At 57.1% G+C, this 20,479-nt stretch overlaps 1 protein-coding gene and 3 non-coding genes across 4 annotated transcripts; all 4 read right to left on the bottom strand.

Annotated features, from left to right (window-relative positions):
- Window positions 1-3,230: 3,230 nt before the first annotated feature.
- Window positions 3,231-3,303, bottom strand: TRNAK-UUU (transfer RNA lysine (anticodon UUU)). The gene has a single exon. It is a non-coding gene; the product is annotated as a tRNA-Lys (tRNA).
- A 1,707-nt stretch (window positions 3,304-5,010) lies between these two features.
- TRNAK-UUU (transfer RNA lysine (anticodon UUU)) lies at window positions 5,011-5,083 on the bottom strand. The gene has a single exon. It is a non-coding gene; the product is annotated as a tRNA-Lys (tRNA).
- Window positions 5,084-6,794: 1,711 nt separating this feature from the next.
- TRNAK-UUU (transfer RNA lysine (anticodon UUU)) lies at window positions 6,795-6,867 on the bottom strand. Its single transcript has one exon. It is a non-coding gene; the product is annotated as a tRNA-Lys (tRNA).
- A 6,950-nt stretch (window positions 6,868-13,817) lies between these two features.
- LOC142024769 (uncharacterized) lies at window positions 13,818-17,647 on the bottom strand. The gene is given in 6 exon segments (XM_075016971.1): window positions 13,818-15,896; window positions 15,899-15,933; window positions 16,240-16,353; window positions 17,027-17,153; window positions 17,506-17,556; window positions 17,558-17,647. Coding segments are annotated over 6 exon segments (2,079 nt in total). The 3' UTR covers window positions 13,818-14,234.
- Between the last annotated feature and the right edge of the window lie 2,832 nt (window positions 17,648-20,479).

The raw sequence follows: 20,479 nt of genomic DNA, 5'->3' as shown, positions 1-20,479 counted from the left end.
ATTCCTGTACCGGGAATGGGCTCCCAGACGCAAAGCGGAGCCATGGAAGGTCCAGAGGCAACTGGTGGTTCCCCAAAAGTACCGGCGCAGGCTGCTGTACCTAGCTCATGATGTCCCGCTCGCAGGACACCAGGGGATCCACCGCACCAGGAGAAGGTTGTTACAGAACTTTTTCTGGCCAGGGATCTTTGCAGCTGTCCGTCTGTATTGCCTGTCCTGCGATCCCTGCCAGAGGGTGGGGAAGAGCCGGGACAAGGGGAAAGCTGCCCTGAGGCCACTGCCCATCATAGAGGAGCCTTTCCAGAAAGTGGCTATAGACATAGTGGGACCCTTCAGCAAGGCAACGCGTTCGGGGAAGAAATATATTTTGGTAGTGGTAGATTTTGCCACGCGATACCCAGAAGCAGTGGCCTTGACCTCTATCGACGCTGACACCGTGGCAGATGCACTGCTGTCCATTTTCAGCAGAGTGGGGTTCCCCAAGGAGGTCCTCACAGATCAGGGGTCCAACTTCATGTCGGCCCTACTGCAAAGCTTGTGGGACAAGTGTGGGGTCCGGCACACCTGGGCCACAGCCTACCACCCGCAGACCAATGGGCTGGTGGAGAGGTTCAATGGGACTCTGAAGCAGATGCTGAGAACCTTCATGAATCAATACCCCCATGACTGGGACAAGTACTTACCCCACCTGCTGTTTGCATACAGGGAGGTGCCCCAGGAATCCACGGGGTTCTCCCCGTTTGAGCTGCTGTATGGAAGGAGGGTACGGGGACCCTTGGACTTGCTCAGAGAAGAGTGGGAGGGGACGGCCTCCCCTGAAGGGGAGTCAGTGGTACAGTATGTACTGACCTTCCGGGAAAAACTCACCGAGCTCATGGGCCTGGCCAGGGAGAACCTCTCCATGGCCCAAAGGAAGCAAAAGGTCTGGTATGACCGTAACGCCAGGGCCCGAGCCTATGCCACCGGGGATCAAGTGATGGTCCTTATACCTGTGCGGCGGAACAAGCTGCAAGCGGCCTGGGATGGGCCCTTCAAGGTCGTCAAACAGCTAAATGACGTGAATTATGTGGTGGAACTGTCGAACCGGGCCCACAGCCACCGGGTCTATCATGTGAACATGATGAAACCTTACTGGGACAGACAGAACTTGGTGCTGGCAGTGTGCAGACACTGGGAGGGGCAGGGGGAAGATCCCTTGGTGGATTTACTCGCGAGGACTGGAGCCGGCTCCTTGCTGGAGTCTATTCCCCTCTCAGACCAGCTGACCCCTGCCCAGCAGACGGAGATCAAGGAGGTGCTGCATTCGCATCAACAGCTGTTCTCGGACAGACCCGGACGCACTGACCTGGCTGTCCACCGAATAGAGACAGGCACCCACGCCCCTATCAAGTGTGTGCCATTCAGAGCCACAGGGAGGACGGCTCAGGACATAGAGCGGGAGGTTGAAGACATGCTGGCTCTGGGGGTGATCCAACCCTCGTCCAGCCCCTGGGCCTCTCCCGTGGTGTTAGTCCCTAAAAAAGATGGGTCTGTTCGGTTTTGTGTGGACTATCGCAAGCTTAACGCCATCACTGTCTCGGACGCCTACCCCATGCCCAGGCCTGATGACCTTTTAGACAAGCTGGGGGGAGCCCGTTACCTCACCACCATAGACCTCACCAAGGGGTACTGGCAAGTGCCATTAGACCAAGATGCCCGGCTGAAGTCGGCTTTCATCACTCCTGTGGGGCTCTACGAGTTCTTGGTCCTGCCCTTCGGCCTCAAGGGGGCACCCGCTACCTTCCAGCGTCTGGTGGACCAGCTACTGAAGGGGATGGAGAGCTTTGCCCTGGCTTACATGGACGACATTTGCATCTTCAGCCAGACGTGGGAGGACCATGTGTCCCAGGTCAAGCAGGTGCTGGACCGACTCCAGAAGGCTGGTCTGACTATCAAGGCAGGGAAGTGCAAGGTGGGGATGGCTGAGGTGACCTACCTGGGCCACAAGGTGGGCAGCGGCTGCTTAAAGCCAGAGCCAGCTAAAGTGGAGGCTGTCAGAGATTGGCCAACACCCCAGACTAAGAAGCAGGTCCAGGCCTTCATTGGGATGGCGAGGTACTACCGGAGGTTTGTGCCCCACTTTAGCTCCATCGCAGCCCCCCTCACGGAGCTGTGTAAAAAGGGAAAGCCTGACAAGGTGGTTTGGACCGAGCAGTGCCAAGAGGCCCTCTGCGCGCTGAAGGAGGCTCTGGTCAGGGCCCCAGTGCTGGCAAATCCAGACTTCAACAAGCCCTTCCTGGTGTTCACCGATGCCTCGGACGTGGGGCTGGGGGCGGTGCTAATGCAGGTGACTGACAAAGGGGAGAAACACCCCATTGTGTACCTGAGTAAGAAGCTGCTGCCCCGGGAGCAGAACTATGCGGCCATAGAGAAGGAATGTCTGGCCATGGTGTGGGCGCTGGGGAAGCTGCAGCCGTACCGGTTTGGACGGCGTTTCACCGTGTACACCGATCACTCACCCCTGACCTGGCTGCATCACATGAAAGGGGCCAACGCCAAGCTCCTGCGGTGGAGTCTGCTCCTGCAGGACTACGACATGGAGGTGGTCCACGTCAAGGGGAGCAACAACACCATAGCCGATGCCCTGTCACGCAGGGAGGGCCCCGAACTTCCCCAGGTCACTGGCTAAGTGACCCCGCTCAGTGCGGTCTGGAAGGGGGGAGAGATGTGATGGAGTGGGGGGGGTGCATGTGTGAGTCAGGCTGGATGTCCGAGGCAAGCAGCAGATCCCAGTGGCTAAGGATGACCCTGGGGCTACAACTGGCAGATAACACCTCTGCCTGAACAAAGAGCAGGGAGGAGCTGAGCGGGGTTTTGAATCGGGGGCGGCAGTTAGAGGCGAGGAGAAGGGAGAGCTGGAAGGCAGCCAGCCTGAGGAGGGGAAAGCTACACCCCAGAGGGGCCCCCCTCGGGGTCTTCCCCCCAGGACAGGTTGGAAGGTCTGTCTCTGGCTGCTGTGCTGTTGCTTCTGTGAGAAACTGGACATCTGTTGCCTAATAAACCTGCTGTTATACCTGCTGAGTGAGAGTCACTACTGCCAGCGGACGGGGTGCAGTGCAGGGGGACCCCTGAACCCCATCACAGCGTTGTGAGGAGAGGCGGGGTGGGCAAGAGGGCAAAAGTAACCAGCAGCACGGGGGCCATCTCCAGGGAGCCTCCAGCTGAGCGTGCCCAAGCAGGAGAGGAGACCTCGCCTGACCAGGGACTTGAACCCTGGGCCCTCAGATTAAAAGTCTGATGCTCTACAGACTGAGCTAGCCAGGCTCACACAAGAGTGCCCGCCTTGCCCCAATCAGGCCAGCATGCTGCAGCTAGTCCACCCAACCAGCGCAGGTTTCTCCTGCCCTGCCCTGCCCTGCCCTGCCTACTCAGCGGCTTGCCGTGGCCACCCCCACAACCTTTGTGCTCTTGCACCCACCCACCAGGGACCTTTTGCAGCCCACATCAGCTGCACAGGGGCAGGGAGGCCGCCAGGACAAGGAGCCCGCACCTCCTCTGCCCTTTCACAGCACTCCAAGCCCTCTTCCACACCGCCTGCACAGCCGCATGCCCGCCTACCCACTCCTCCTCCCCACCATGGCACCATGTGCACTTGGGGGCACGCAAGGAGCGTCAACAGACCCACGCCTCCCTGCGCACCAGCACCAGCACCAGCACCAACACCGCAACCAGCATACGCACGCACTTCCCCGCCTTCCCGAGGCACGAGTCCAAGGAGCCAAAGGCAAGAAATGCGCTGGCTGCTCTCGGGGAGCGCACAGCACTTTTACGCAGACACTTTCTCGCAACGACACCCCTCCCCAGCCCCAAGCTGGAGGGAGGAAGGCTCGTGCCACGTCTCCACAGTGGCCGGGGCTGGCTTTGCAGGGCTGTCTGCCCGCCCTGGCCAGCGCAGCTCGGAGGGCTGCATCGGCTCGCCAGGAGTCTTTGCCGACGGGCCCTCTCCCTCTTTTCCTTGCAAGTCTCCAGGCCTGCCGTGGGCCGCCCCAGACCATTGATGTGCCAGCGTCCGTGCGCCACCCAGTCCTGCTCTGCTCTTCTTGCCCAAAGGAGGAGCCCTGCTTTTCCCCGCTCAGACGTCCTTCCCTTTGCAAAGTGGGCCTCCGGCCTTTTCCTCTTTGGCCAAGGTGGGCTTCTGCTGACGGCTTCTGAGCCGGGCTTGGGCCCTCTCTGGCCAATGCCCCGAGAGGGAGGCCCCCTTCCACACGGGGAGAGACTAGGCTCGGAGCCCTGGCGCGGAGCGGGCCAAGCCCTCCGCTTCCAGCAAGAGCCCTGGCGAGCAGGCTCGCGAGCTCAGCTGGGCCCCCCTCGGGCACCTCCCCTGCGTGAGCCACAGGCTCCCTTCAGAGGCTCCCTTGCCTGAGCGTCTGGCCCACGTGCCTTGAGGGAAGCCAAGCTTCCAGGTGCCTTTCCTCCCTTGGATGAGGATGGAAAGAGGGGCCCCGAAAGAGGCGGCTAGCGCCCAGAGCACTCGGGCGGCTGTGCCAGCGTGGCGGAGGCGGGCTGATGGGGAGGAGATGGACGCGTGGGTGCAGCTGCGGGGCCGGGCCGGCTGGCGTTGCAGATGGCGCCCGAGAGCGTGAGGCATCCCACGGCTCCCGAAGCAGGAATGCCAAGGGGCAGCTGGCTTTTCCTGGAACGGCCGTCGGCAGAAGAGGAGTTGAGGCCCGGCTCTGGCGGGCCGAGGGCTCAGAAGGCCTGCGTCTGCCCTGGGGGCAGCTGGACTTTTCCTGGAGAAGCGGCGCGGGCAGGGGGCAGGCCTGCGTGTGAGCGCGCAAGGCCCTTGCGGCTGCAGAGGGAAGGGGCGGGCGTCACCACCGCCTGGGGGAGGAAGTAGCTGGTTGCGGGCCAGAGAGGAGAGAGGCCTTGTGAGGAGAGGCGGGGTGGGCAAGAGGGCAAAAGTAACCAGCAGCACGGGGGCCATCTCCAGGGAGCCTCCAGCTGAGCACGCCCAAGCAGGAGAGGAGACCTCGCCTGACCAGGGACTTGAACCCTGGGCCCCCAGATTAAAAGTCTGATGCTCTACCGACTGAGCTAGCCAGGCTCACACAAGAGTGCCCGCCTTGCCCCAATCAGGCCAGCATGCTGCAGCTAGTCCACCCAACCAGCGCAGGTTTCTCCTGCCCTGCCCTGCCCTGCCCTGCCCTGCCCTGCCCACTCAGCGGCTTGCCGTGGCCACCCCCACAACCTTTGTGCTCTTGCACCCACCCACCAGGGACCTTTTGCAGCCCACATCAGCTGCACAGGGGCAGGGAGGCCGCCAGGACAAGGAGCCCGCACCTCCTCTGCCCTTTCACAGCACTCCAAGCCCTCTTCCACACCGCCTGCACAGCCGCATGCCCGCCTACCCACTCCTCCTCCCCACCATGGCACCATGTGCACTTGGGGGCACGCAAGGAGCGTCAACAGACCCACGCCTCCCTGCGCACCAGCACCAGCACCAGCACCGCAACCAGCATATGCACGCACTTCCCCGCCTTCCCGAGGCACGAGTCCAAGGAGCCAAAGGCAAGAAATGCGCTGGCTGCTCTCGGGGAGCGCACAGCACTTTTACGCAGACACTTTCTCGCAACGACACCCCTCCCCAGCCCCAAGCTGGAGGGAGGAAGGCTCGTGCCACGTCTCCACAGTGGCCGGGGCTGGCTTTGCAGGGCTGTCTGCCCGCCTTGGCCAGCGCAGCTCGGAGGGCTGCATCGGCTCGCCAGGAGTCTTTGCCGACGGGCCCTCTCCCTCTGTTCCTTGCAAGTCTCCAGGCCTGCCGTGGGCCGCCCCAGACCATTGATGTGCCAGCGTCCGTGCGCCACCCAGTCCTGCTCTGCTCTTCTTGCCCAAAGGAGGAGCCCTGCTTTTCCCCGCTCAGACGTCCTTCCCTTTGCAAAGTGGGCCTCCGGCCTTTTCCTCTTTGGCCAAGGTGGGCTTCTGCTGACGGCTTCTGCGCCGGGCTTGGGCCCTCTCTGGCCAATGCCCCGAGAGGGAGGCCCCCTTCCACACGGGGAGAGACTAGGCTCGGAGCCCTGGCGCGGAGCGGGCCAAGCCCTCCGCTTCCAGCAAGAGCCCTGGCGAGCAGGCTCGCGAGCTCAGCTGGGCCCCCCTCGGGCACCTCCCCTGCGTGAGCCACAGGCTCCCTTCAGAGGCTCCCTTGCCTGAGCGTCTGGCCCACGTGCCTTGAGGGAAGCCAAGCTTCCAGGTGCCTTTCCTCCCTTGGATGAGGATGGAAAGAGGGGCCCCGAAAGAGGCGGCTAGCGCCCAGAGCACTCGGGCGGCTGTGCCAGCGTGGCGGAGGCGGGCTGATGGGGAGGAGATGGACGCGTGGGTGCGGCTGCGGGGCTGGGCCGGCCGGCGTTGCGGATGGCGCCCGAGAGCGTGAGGCATCCCACGGCTCCCGAAGCAGGAATGCCAAGGGGCAGCTGACTTTTCCTGGAACGGCCGTCGGCAGAAGCGGAGTTGAGGCCTGGCTCTGGCGGGCCGAGGGCTCAGAAGGCCTGCGTCTGCCCTGGGGGCAGCTGGACTTTTCCTGGAGAAGCGGCGCGGGCAGGGGGCAGGCCTGCGTGTGAGCGCGCAAGGCCCTTGCGGCTGCAGAGGGAAGGGGCGGGCGTCACCACCGCCTGGGGGAGGAAGCAGCTGGTTGCGGGCCAGAGAGGAGAGAGGCCTTGTGAGGAGAGGCGGGGTGGGCAAGAGGGCAAAAGTAACCAGCAGCACGGGGGCCATCTCCAGGGAGCCTCCAGCTGAGCATGCCCAAGCAGGAGAGGAGACCTCGCCTGACCAGGGACTTGAACCCTGGGCCCTCAGATTAAAAGTCTGATGCTCTACCGACTGAGCTAGCCAGGCTCACACAAGAGTGCCCGCCTTGCCCCAATCAGGCCCGCATGCTGCAGCTAGTCCACCCAACCAGCGCAGGTTTCTCCTGTCCTGCCCTGCCCTGCCCTGCCCTGCCCACTCAGCGGCTTGCCGTGGTCACCCCCACAACCTTTGTGCTCTTGCACCCACCCACCAGGGACCTTTTGCAGCCCACATCAGCTGCACAGGGGCAGGGAGGCCGCCAGGACAAGGAGCCCGCTCCTCCTCTGCCTTTTCACAGCACTCCAAGCCCTCTTCCACACCGCCTGCACAGCCGCATGCCCACCTACCCACTCCTCCTCCCTGCCATGGGACCCTGTGCACTTGGGGGTACGCAAGGAGCCTCAGGAAACCTACACCTCTATGCATACGATCACCAGCATGCAACTGAGTGGCCAAAGCACAAAACAGAAGAAATCTGCTGGCTGCTTTCAGGGAGCACAGGCCACTGTTCTGCCTCCCTTTCTCTGAAAGACATCTCCAAGGTGGAGGTAGGAATGCTTTCCCCTCTTCTCCAGACTGGCCGTGTCTGGCTTTTCACGGCTGTGTGCCCCCCTCGGGCACTCCACCTCGGAGGGATGGATTTGCTAAAAAGGAGACGTGCTCCCCTGTTCCTACGCCTCCGGGTGGTTCGCCATTTCTTGAGCTCCCCCACCAGCTCCGAGTGGTGGGATGAAGTGGCGATGTCGGAGTGGGACGACAAGCAGTGGCTGCCGAACTTCCTGTCCGTCTGCCCGTGGCTCACCCCCACACTCAGTTACTAGGACTCACGGATGCAGTGCGCCCTCCCCGTCGAGAAGAGGATCACAACAGCCCTCTGGAAGCTGGTCACTCCAGACAGCTACCGCTCCATCGGACACCAGCGTGGAGTGGGAAAGGCTGCAGTCACGGCTGTTGTCATAGAGGTAAGGAGGCCTGGGCATGCACCCACTGGGGCTTGGCTGTGGGTCTGGGGAGGTGCCCGGGAGGGGGGCCTAGCGCGAGGGGCCTGGGGCACCCTGCACACCCTCATGGGTGCTTGTGCCCCGCCCCACAGGTGGTCCCTCTACTCAATGTCATGCTGCTCCAGAGGGTCATGTGAGTTGAGGACCTGGACACAGCCATTGCCGGATTTGCTGCCATGGGGTTCCTGACCTGCTTCAGGGCCCTGGATGGGACCCACACCCCCATCTGCACCCTGGAACACAGCAGGGGAAGATACATCAACCGGACGGGCTACCACTCCGTGGTCCTGCAGGCCGTGGTGGACAGGTGGGGCCATTTCCAGGATGTGTACATGGGCTGGCCTGGCTGCACACACAACGCCTGCGTCTTCCGGAACTTGGGCCTCTGCTGCCGCATGGAGGCAGGGACCTACATCCCCCAGAGGGAGATCTCTCTGGGGCTCTCCAACCCTGGCTCATGTGCCCATACACCAGCCACTTCACCGCCAGCTAGGAGTGGTTCAACACTCGACTGAACCACGCCCGCCAGTTGGTGGAGAGGACCTTCAGCTGCCTGAAGGGCCGCTGGCGGTGCCTCCTTGCCTGCCTGGACGTTGGCCTCCAGAACATCCCCCAGGTTGTGAGCCTGTGCTGCATACTCCACATTGTTGAGAGCAAGGTGGAGGCCTTCCTCCAGGGGTGGGCAGTCGACAGTGGCATGAGCTTCCCCCAGCTGGCTACTGCATCCAGTTGCCAAGCCCACCACGAGGGGGTATGAGTCTGTGAGGCCCTGCAGGCCCATTTTGATCAGAGAGACCCCTGAGCACCTCCCAGGCCTTCTCCGGAGGGCCTCCCACACACACCGCCCACACACCATCCCCCAAACAAGCACACATCTCAGGTTCTTTGGAAAATAAAACTGTGGATATTGAAAACAAGTAAACTGTCTTATGTGCGCAACAAAAACTGGAACCAATACACAAAGGAGGACAACCATATACAAGGGGGACAACTATATACAAATGGGGGACCAGCAGCTGGCTTGGCCATCAGCCCATCAATCTGGAATGGGTGTAGAGGGGTGCGACCCCCGGTGGGTATGGTCACAGCCCCCCCACTTGTCTGCAGTCCCCAGCATGGCTGGCTGGGGCCCAGGAGGACTGGCAGGTGTGGCTGGGATGCCTCCACCATCTGGTCTTCAGCCCCAGTGGGCTCCAGTGCTGGGGGGCTGGCAGGCAACATAGCAGGTGGGGCAGCAGGCGGCGAGGCAAATGGCACAGCAGGGGGCAAGGCAGGTTGGGTGGCGGAGGAGCAGCAGGTGGAATGGTGGGGAGGGCAGCACGGGGCAGGAGCTGGGCGACAGCCTCCTGGATCAACCCGGCTACGTCCTGGAAGATGCCCGTGAATTCCTGCCATGCCGCCCAGCACCGGGTGGACTCCTCCCGCTCAAAGCAGAGCCTCTCCTTGGTCACCTCCGCCTCCACTGGAGAACCACCAGGAGCTGGGGGTCCATGGGAGCCATCCCCTGGGTCCAGCAGTGCCGTGCCAGTCCTGCTGGCCTTGGAGGTGTCCCTGGGCACAGGTGGTGCCTGACTTCTGGTGGACTCTCGGGGACCACGGAGGGTGCCTGGCTGCCTGGGGCCTTGGGGGGTGCAGTTGTGGACAGGGACGGGAAGGCTGTTAGTACTGTACCCTGGCACGTGGCCCAATTCCCTTATCCCCCCTTGGGTGCTAGTTCTCCATCCCTGTCGGTGGATGTGGTGTCCGTCTTGGGTGTCCCCATTGCATGGTCCCCCTGGCCCCAGGGTTAGGGCACAGTGCTGTCCATGGGTATGGGTGCTGATGGGCACTAATGGCCATGCTGCCATCCTGGACCATGCTGTGGCTGGGTCTGCTGGCGGTGTGTGGGGCCTCTGGTCGTATCTGGTGCCCCCATTCCGTGGCCCAGGGGTGTGTGCCCTGTGGGGTACATACCTGACCGTCCACTGCCGCTGTCAGGGGAACCCCAGTGGGCAGATGCCCAGAGGATGCCCAGCTGGTGCTCCTGGAGAGGATGTCTATGAGGAGCCCCCCTCCTCACTGCTGGACCCCTCCTCTGCCATTCCAAGGGGTGGCTCCTCGGGTGAGCCCCAGGGTGCGGAGCTGGCCTCCAGGCTGGCCTCCGGCTGCGAGGCCTGCTGGGACTCCTTGGCTGCAGTGTCCAATGTGACCTGGGGGGAGGAGGTGTCCTGGAGGCCCAGGATGGCCCTGAGCTCCCTGTAATAGGTGCAAGCAGCGGGGGCGGCTCCAGAGTGGCTGGCTGAGTCCCGGGCCCAGGCGTAAGCCTGCTGCAACTCCTTCACCTTGCTCCGGACGTGATCCGGAGTGCAGGCAGGGTGACCCCGGGTGGCCAGGCCCTTGGCTAGTTGGGCAAATTCTTCCATGTTCCGCTGTTTGCTCCCCATCATGTGGAGCACCTCCTCCTCACCAGAGCCCCAGCAGGTCTCGGAGCTCAGCCTCTGACTAGGAGGGGCCCCACCACTTTTTGGTCCCGTTTGGCTGCCAGGGTTGCCTGGGTCCCCCTTTCCAGAGGCCCTGATCTGCATGCAGGGCTAGCACGTCCGCATGCTGCTACCTGCCACAGGCAATCCGGGTCCGTGGTGCTTTAAGAGCTGCTGCACATGGCGACCACAGAGCCCTGCAGGGGCTGGACAGAGCGTCTCTCAACCCCACAGCTGATGGCCGCCCTGGAGGACCCCACTATTTCAAAGTAGCAGGATCATCTACACACACCCTACTTCAACGCTGAACAACGTTAGGCAGCGAGACGTTGAAATCGCTATTCCTATCTGAAGATGGGAATAGCGCCCTACTTCGACGTTCAACGTCGTAGTAGGGCGCTATTCCCATCTTCGGATAGGAATAGCGATTTCAACGTCTCGCTGCCTAATGTCGATTTCAACGTCGAAATAGCGACGGCATGAGTAGACAGGACATGCGCTATTTCAATGTTGTGCTGGCTACTTCGAAGTAGCCGGCTAGTGTAGACACACCCATTGTGGAGGTGCACCTCCAGTACAAACAAAAACTAGCTATGAATATCCTGTGTGTTTTAACAGTTTATAGGTAGAGAAGAAAAGGTGAAATAAGGGATAGTTAACAAGGATACATATTTAGGAATTTTATTTAATATGACATCAAATGAAAAGAAAATCAGTGCTATCTGTGGAGTACATTTATTATCACCCTTACAACCCAAGCTAGTAAACACACCAAAATGGAGCATATGGAAAATAGCTATAAGAATAAATCGAAGACATGGCCATTAAGTAAAAACATAATAAGATGCACCAGAGCCCCAATTTAACAGCTGACTCAGAGAATTGTTATAGGAAGATCCTGAGAATAGGATGGATGCAGAAGGTCACCAGTGAGGAATTACATCGGAAGATACAGCTAAAGGAGAACCTACTGCAGAAGGTTATACAATGCAAGTTACAGGTATTCGGGCATATCTGCAGAATGAATGACAAACAGAAAACCAAGATTCTGGTATTCGGCATAATGGACAGTTGGAATAAAAGAGGCAGACCGCACGGAGAATGGATAGATGATATAGTACATTGGTGCAGAGCTCGTCTACAGAAACTAAGCCACTCCGCCCTGGTCAGGGAAAGACGGAAGGAAATAGGGAGAGAGACACCAGACACCAATGGGCGCTGAGTTAATGGTTGATGATGATCCTACAGACCATTATATCTTCAGAATCGCCACTAAAGCTGCTCTTGAAAATGAAGCTGCTGTCAAAACATCAGCATGCTACAGACTTTGGCAGTTCACAAAACCACCCCTCTTGCATGTTAATTATCCACACATGGCTCAGCTTCCAGGTGCTAAACAAATGTTTTGAATAACTAGAAACAGTCAGACTCTCCTTGCAAACTGTAAGACAATATGTATGGACACTGGAAAGTAAAGTAAAAGGCATTCAGGCTTATGCAGTTTCTCTGGGATGTCAACACTTAATTTAATTCATAATGCACAGGTATAGAACAGGAAAAATAAGGTATAAAGCAACACAGACAAGAAACAAAGCCACAAAAAATGAACACTTGAAAACAGGAAGGGAAGTAAAACATCAGGTGGCTGGTTCTGAGTATGTTAAATGGAAGTTTTCGATCCATGCTGTGGAAGTAAAACAAAGGAAAGTTCTCCAGCTTTGATACTTGCGCACAGTATGTGCCACCAACTCAGAGCAGAAGTCTGAGAGCACATTAACACCTGGCTTCAGAGCTGTAAACAGGTCCTTGCTTCAAAGCGCTTGCAAATGAGTTCTTCATCCTACAAAGCTCCTGGCATCACACCCAGTGCCTGCTACCTCAGAGTACGCCCACTGCCTCCTAAGAGCCAGAAGTACCAGAGACCTCTACAAATACTGCTCCCTGTCTGGCACTGAACTGAATTCAACTCAAATCGAAAGGCCAAAAACCAGGACCCAGGACAACTTTCTTCCAGTGTTAACTATTCACCAGATATTAATTAGTAAAGCAGGTTTTTTAAAAAAGCATAAAGATCAGAGTTTTGAGATATTCACAACATTCCAAACATTGTTAGCAGAGTCCTTCTCTCTCGTAAGCTGCTAACACCTGCATAAACTTTGTTGCAATGTAATCACGCAAACGTCAAGAGCTAGGCCTTTTACTCCAGCATCCATCCACTGAAGCCTGAATCCTCATCTATAAGAGCAGCCTCGATGCTTTACAGATAAAACACCACCAAGACAAGCGACGTCGGATCCCGCATTAAGATCTCCTATTGCCGACTCTCTCAGCCCTTTGCTCTGCTCTGGACCTGCCTTCCTCCAAACAAACCACATTTTAGCCCAGGCTTTCAAACAGCTCCAGGCACATGGTCACCTATTAACAAACTCAACATGGCCAAACACAACCTCTTTTCCTCTCCCTCCTGATCCTACCCGAAACATATTCTGGTCTGCAACTGCAGAGGAGTCACCATTTTGTGTTTGCTCTCCAAGTCTAACCATGGGAAATAGCGGGAGCTCCATTATCCCCCCCATCATAGTTTTCCTGGTGTATTTCTGATAGTGTAATTATGTCACCCACCAGCTGGCAGTTAATACCGACTCCTCCCCATTCCAGCCTCCACAAGAAAAGGGAGGATGTATTTGGACTAAGCTCCCTCTGATGCATTAACGAGACAATGGAGTTCCCCCAACTGCACCCCACCTCCCATGATCCCCCGGTCTAAGGATGCCAGCCTAACCACCTGGAGTTCGGCAGCCTCCCAAGGGGTGTTTGCTTCCCTCCCCTTCCTGCCCAGGAGACTCCTGTCCCTTGCCTGGGTCTGACTCTGGTTACAGCTCAGCTGGGAGTCAGGATGCCCAAACTGCCCCCGGCTGCAGCTCTCCAAACAGATGCCGGCAGCCACACACCTCCTCTTCTCCCCACCTATTCCAGTGCAATCTGCTCCCCGGCCGCAGCCAGCTGGGGCCTGAGACACAGTCCTACCTCTTGGAATTGTGGACACCAGCAACTGCAGCCCAGCTGGGAGCCAGCGAACACCCCACAAACTCCCCACCCCCACCTCTCTAATACCAGCCCCACACTCCCCGATTGCCCCCACCTACCTCATGCAGACTGTCCCCACTCCTCAGCCCAGCTGGGAGCCAGTGAACACCCCACAAACTCCCCACCCCCACCTCTCTAATACCAGCCCCACACTCCCCGATTGCCCCCACCTACCTCATGCAGACTGTCCCCACTCCTCAGCCCAGCTGGGAGCCAGTGAACACCCCACAAACTCCCCACCCCCACCTCTCTAATACCAGCCCCACACTCCCCGATTGCCCCCACCTACCTCACGCAGTCTGGCCCCACTCCCCAGCCCAGCTGCGAGCAGAGAGTGAGCGCTGGCTTTCACACAAGCAGCCAGCTGCTGCCGTCTGAGTGGCTTCTCTCCTCCGCCAGCTGTGGCAGTTCATATGGGAAACGGGACACCCTCAACTCCGCTCCCCCAGCCACCGCCCCCCCCCGCCAGCTGGAAGAGTCACTGCTGCAGCTGAGGGAGAGGTGCCCCTCCCGCAGCTGGGTGTGCTGTCCCACAGCTGCCAGGATCTCTCATGTGGAGCCAACTGAGGCATTCTCCACGCTCAGGACTGCCAAGAGGCTCCTCCCTGCCTCGGTTTGCTGATACTTGCTGCCCTGGGAGCACCAAATGAAGGCACCCCACATGCAAACTTTCTTCCATGAATTGTCCAGTGGGGAATAACGTGCCAGCTCAGACTGGAGCCATTCTTGCAGCTTTCCCCACAAGCCAGGCACTCATGGGTCATCTGTTATGTGGACTGCCTGGTATCAAGCAAGGTTGGGTCTTCCAATGAAACTTGTTCCACACTGAGAGATTCTGTCCCGTGCGGATGCTCTGATGGTCATGAAGTTACGAGCTGGGACCGAAGCTTTTCCTTTTCCCCAAGCGCTTACGGGGTTTGCCTCTTGTGTGGATTCTTGCATGCTTAATAAGGCTTGAGCGCTGATTGAAGCTGTTCCCACACTCAGAGCATTTAAAGGGTTTCTCTCCCGTGTGGATTCTCCCGTGCTTAATCAGGCTTGCGCACTGACTGAAACTTTTCCCGCACTCCAGGCATTTAAAGGGTTTCTCCCCCGTATGGGTTCTTCGATGGCTAATAAGGCTTGAGTGCTGACTAAAACCTTTCCCACACTCCAAGCATTTAAAGGGCTTCTCTCCTGTATGGGTTCTCCTATGGCTAGTAAGACCTGAGGGCCGGCCAAAGCTTTTCCCACAGTCCAAACATTTATAAGGCTTCTCCCCTGTGTGGGTTCTCTGATGTATAAGAAGGGTGGATGGAGCACAGAAATTCTTCCCACAATCCAGGCACTGATATGGTCCCTCTCCTGTGTGGATTTGGGCATGGCTAACAAGGCCAGAGCGCTGGCTGAAACTCTTCCCGCACTCCAAACATTCAAAAGGTTTCTCTCCCGTGTGGATTCTCCAATGCCGAACAAGACTTGAGCTGCCACTGAAACTCTTCCCACACTCCAAACACTGAAAGGGTTTCTCTCCGGTGTGTGTTTTCTGATGTGTAACGAGGGCTGATGATGCTTTGAAACTTTTCCCACACTCAAGGCATTTGTACAGTCCCTCTCCTGCATGGATTCTCCTGTGCCTCATAAGGCCAGAGCGCTGCCTGAAGCCTTTCCCACACTCTGAACATTCATAGGGCTTCTCTCCTGCCTGGGTTCTCTGATGGACAGTAAGGGCAGAGGGTCCACTCAAACTTTTCCCATGCTCAAGGCATGGTGGCTCCTCTGTGTGGATCCTCCCATGGCTAATAAGGCAAGCTCTCTGACTGAAACATTTCCCGCAGTCCAGGCACTTATAAGGTTTATCTCCTGTGTGGATTCTCTGGTGGACAGTAAGGGCTGAGGAGGCACTGAAACTTTTCCCACAATAAATGCATGAATATGGCTTCTCTCCAGTGTGAATTCTCCTGTGGCAAATAAGGCCTGAGAGCTGACTGAACCTCTTCTCACACTCCAGGCATTTGTAAGGTTTCTCTCCCGTGTGGATTCGCTGATGTTCAAGGAGGGCCGATTGTGTTCGGAAACTTTTCCCACAATGGCAGCAGGCGTATGGCCTCTCTCCTGTGTGGATTCTCCTGTGGCAAATGAGGCCTGAGAGCTGAATGAAGCTCTTCCCACACTCAGGGCACTTATAGGGTCGCTCTCCCATGTGGATTCTCCCGTGGATAACAAGGCCTGAGCGTTTGCTGAAGTTTTTCTCACACTCCAAGCATTTATAGGGTTTCTTCTCCTTGGGATTGCGCTGCTGGGCTGTGATTTCCTTGGGAGACTTGGCTCCTCCCACACGTTCAATGGGTTCATTCGCTTTCTTCCCTGGGCTGTTTCCCAGCTTCCTCTCTGACCCGTGCCAACTTCTCCAGGGTTTTCTCTGTTCCAACGACTGGGAAAAATTCCCTTCAGCTCTTTTTATGAAGGGTCCCTGCAGTTCCACTTCCTCAGGAACTTTCCTCTCTGGATGCCCATCCTCGTCCTCACTCATCCTCTCGTCACCTGCTGGGGGACAGAGAGAATCCAGGCAGCAGTCATTGTCTGGGCTGCGACAAAGGACCAAAACAGGAAAACAGAGTCACTGAGTGAAAGACTGAGAATTTGGATTCTGCCTCCACATCCCATCCAAGCACTCCCACAGATGTCAAGATGAGGACGGCTGAAACTCTTGAGAGCTGACAGTGTGTGTGTGGGGCAGCTGTGAGTGGTATCTGCCACACCACCTGCTGGGCACAGCCTGACCCGGAGGAGAGGAGGCAGGTCTGAGGGGTCTCCCACCACACTATGAGGGATTTTGAGCTTTTCGCTCCATTTGCCAGATACTTTCTGTGTCAGTGCCACTGACTCCTCACCTGTGCCGCTGCCTCTTGGACGCTTCCTTTCCTCAGAGGCCTGGAGATCGGGGACCCACGGCTCTTCCCCTGCCTCCAGCTGGGCGATCAGGGCAGGCTTGGGAATGGGGAGTCCTGCTCAGGGGTGAGATCAGGCGTGAGCAGACTGCGCTGAGGACTGGGGGGCTACGACTTGCAAAGGGCACGGCTTGAGTTTAACCTGAGGCCATGGTTTGCTGGGGATCATGTGATATGAACAGATGGAATCGGTGGGGAATATTTTTTGGGCAGGGGGTGCGTGAGTTTTCACACCCTCACTAGGAGTGTTCAGTTTCTCAGGGCTCTGCGGGACTTGCTGAGCCACACACAGTTCTGGGGTCAAACCCCTGCCTATATCTGAACCTCTGGAGCCCAGAGCCCTCCCCGCACATGGAGCCAGTCCCAGGCAGGGAGATGCACAGAGACCCTGCGTGAGAGTGAGAATTAAGTGAGACTGGGTAACGCACCGCTCCCGCCCCCACGACAACCGGAGGGTGGGGGGATGAATTAGTGTGACCGTTAGGTTCATGACTTGTCTAGCCAGAGGGAAGAGGCAGGGATGCAACTAAATCTCGCACACTGAAGCTGTGGTGGGGCACTGAGAGTCTATAAGGTGCCACAGAACTTCCTGTTGTTCTTGAAGACACGGACGAACACGGCTCCCTCTCTGATACTTCCCCTCTAATGTAACTGACCTGAGAAAAATCCGACCCAATGCAGCAGTACAGACCCCACGGTCTCAATGGCTAAGAGACCGGGACGCCCTTACCCAGCGAGGTCACCATCTGGTAGTTCTCCTGCGTGACGTCCCGGTAGAGGGCTCTCTCAGCGGGACCCAGCAGCGCCCCCTGCGCCGGGGTGAAATACACAGCCACCTCCTCGAAGGTCACCGCCATCTGCAACAAGAGGTGCCCCCGCTCAGTGCCGGCTGCTCCAGCCACAGCCCTCCCAGACGTGGCGGGGAAGAAGCACAAAACCAGGGCAGCCCTGGGAGTGCCAAGGACTGCTCTCTCTGCCTAGGGGGTTTGGGCTCCAGCCCTCTGCTCTGTTTTCCCTGCCTCATTCCTCTTTCACAAATAGGGAAATGGTCAACCCCCTGCTCCAACGAGCCTCATCACAAATCAGCCCCTCAGCTGAGCTTGTCCCAGCCAGGTTATCACACCTTGTCCCCGCCCAGCCTCATCCTGCGCATTTCCTGTCCCTCCCCTTTCCAGCCCTCCCCAGCAGCTCCCCACCCAACTCCCCTACCTGAGCTGGGTCCACCACAGCCGTCTCTCTTCTCTGCTCCCTTGGGAGAAGGGACGAGCTGGAGCAACTCGTGCTCGTCGTTCTGCAGCCTTTCAGGGTGAGAAGGGCAAGCAGGGAGGTTTCTGAATTGGCCTGGGTCCATTGCACTCCCAGTTCCCCCAAGCTCTCTCTCTACAGACACTCTGGACTCCCCCGTGGGGGGCGAACCCTCAGTGACGTTATTACAAGACACGCCTGCCCCCACCTCTGGGCCCTACCTCATGAGACACTTTTACACCCTCCAGGGACACAAGCTCTGAGCCAAGTGCGAGAAAGGAGCAGAATCAGTGGAGCTGCTGCTTCGGGGTAAACCCCTGACTCTGCCCCAGGGCAGCACCCGGAGGCAGAGGCAGGAACTTGCTTTTCTCCCCTTGGACAAGGTGAGGCGCTAAGAGAAGTCAGCCTGCCCCAGGGGGCTGCAGAGAATGGAGCTGGGAACTTCCCTTCCCTCTGACGGCTCCTGCTGCTGCTTTCAGTCTCTACTCTCCCCCTGCAAGAGCTGGACACTGCCCGGCCATTCCTGGGGGTGTCTCCTCTCCAGTAACAGGAGTGTGAGCCTGGGCTGCTGGGGGCGGCTGGTCTGGGACTCACAGACACCTGGGAGCAGAGCTGGGGTGGGGCAGGCCAGGGCTGCTTGTGCAGTCACTTTCCTGCCTGGCCCTGGTGCATTCTGGTAATTTTCTTCCTCCCCTGGGAGTCTCTGGCTCAGAAGTTGATAGCAGCAGAGCTTAGGGTAACCCCAGAGAGAGCACGTCCCTCAGCTGGGCACAGAGATGGTCTCAGGATGATCTGTCCTCGCACAGACCCTGCTGGACAGGAGCTGCCCAGAGCACAAGGGAGGCAGCAGCGTCTGCCCCAGGGAGCCCAGCTGGCTCTTGGGCTCCGGCACCCTGACCACAGGCTGCCCCCAGCCTCTTCAGTCTTAGCAATTACCAGGGCCCTCTACTGTGGGCAGCTTAGGACCCTGCCATGAATGAATGCAGGGAAAGGGTTAACCCTGAGAGGGCTCTCTCTGCGGGGGGCAGCCAGGTAAGCCAATGGGAGGAAGAGAATTCTTTTGAGCTGCGAACAATTACAGTCTGAGAGGTCTTTCTTTGTGTGGCTGATGCAAAATAGACAGACAGAAATGACTGATCTTAAGCAGCTGGAATGAATCCAGTAAATAGCCTGGCCACATCATAATCAGAGCACAGACATGTAAGCACAAAGGAAATGTTTAACCACCATGGCTGTGTCTACACTTGCATTCCTCTTTCGAAAAAAGCATGCAAATGAGAGAAATTGAAAATGCAGATGAGGCACTAATTTACATACCTGGCACCTCATTGGCATAATCTTTTGAAAGCGCTTCTTTCGAAAGAAAGCAAGCAGTGTAGACAGGACTCTTTCAAAAGTAAACCCCATCTTCAAAAGAACCCTTCTTCCAGAAACAAAATAGAAAGAAGGGTTCTTTGGAAATTGGGGTTTATTTTCAAAAGAGACCTGTCTGCACTGTTTTTTTTTCTTTCAAAAGAATCTGTTTCTAAAAGAGATTATGCAAAGGAAGCACAAGATATGTAAATCAGTGCCTCATTTGCATTTTCAATTTCCCTCACTTGCATGCCTCTTTCGAAAGAGGAATGCAAGCGTAGACACAGCCAAATAGATTACGGTTATTTTGGATTTGCTGAAGGACCTCTCAGGCTGGCGAATGATTTCTTCTTTCCCCTGTACTCTGTAACTTCTAAGCTGAGTCCCAAGGATGTGTTGCAACCAGAATGTTTTGTTTTATTATATCTGGCATCCAAGTATATTTATTTACTTTCTTGGTATTTTTCCATATCTTGTTTTGTGACTAAATTATTGTTTAATGCAATGATTTGGACTCTGTGTCCTAGAGAAGTGTCTGTGTGCCTAAAGTAAGGTTAGCTCTCCGCTTACAGCTCTTTGTGTCCAAGCTATCTCATACAGAAAGGGTAAAGCTTGGGGTTACCCCAAACGAAGATATCCAAGTGGGTCTTCCTGGGTTTAAGGGGGCTTTTTTCACTGGGTGATGGCAGTCTATTGACTTAGGGTCTGGGAATCTGTGACCTTGGGGAGCTTTTTTAAACAGAGCCTTAGAGGCAAGGTATTTTTAAGGTTTTTGCAGGCCCCCACTTTCTGCACTCGGAGTGTCAGAGCCAGGAGGCAGCCCTGACAGACCCAACCTTCCTGGGCTGCCCCTGCAGCCCCCCAGCCCAGCCCATGCTGCGCTCATTGGCAACACTGAAGCTGGAGAACCCTCCCATTAGGGCTGGAACCGAACCTGGCCCATGTTTTAACAACTGAACCTGAACTGAACTGGGACAAAAGTGTGAGATGTCGGGGAGGAGGATGCAGTTAGAAGGAAGATTTAGCATTTTAACCTCAGCATTCGAAAGAGGGAGTGACCCGATTTTCACAGTAAGAGATGACACAATACACAGCGGGTGGGTGATTTTCAAAGAATGGGAGCCACCAGCTTCTGCACTGACCAACTCTGAACCATAAATCAACTGGGAACAGACATAGAGCAGAGCAAAATCTCACTGACGCAAACCACAGAAGGAGACGGAAAGGCTTGAGTCAGAAATAATGGGGTGGTGGAATCAACATCAGATACATCTGCACCTGAAAGGTGAATTGGAACTTCTGGACACTGGTGAAATCTCCAGCCAGGAAACTAGGAAACCCCAAAGGAGGACAGGGCCAATTCTTGATCCATTCGCAGACGATCTGCCTCTGTAAGAAAGAAAAGAAACCAAACTGCAGGGAGCAGCAGAAAAACGTCACGTTCAAGCTGCGTCAACCGGCGCAATTGTCTTGGCAGTTCCGCCAGTACCAGTGAGTGCAGGAAGAAAATGCCCAGGCCTCTCGTGTCGCCTTTCACAGCAGAGGCCCCACAGGGCAAAGCAAATGGTTAAAGATGTTATTTTAG

Source organism: Carettochelys insculpta, chromosome 22 (assembly GCF_033958435.1).
Source record: "Carettochelys insculpta isolate YL-2023 chromosome 22, ASM3395843v1, whole genome shotgun sequence".
Lineage (NCBI taxonomy): Eukaryota > Metazoa > Chordata > Testudines > Carettochelyidae > Carettochelys > Carettochelys insculpta.
The sequence above is the reverse complement of the archived record's forward strand: the minus strand, read 5'-3'. Positions and strand labels throughout refer to the sequence as shown.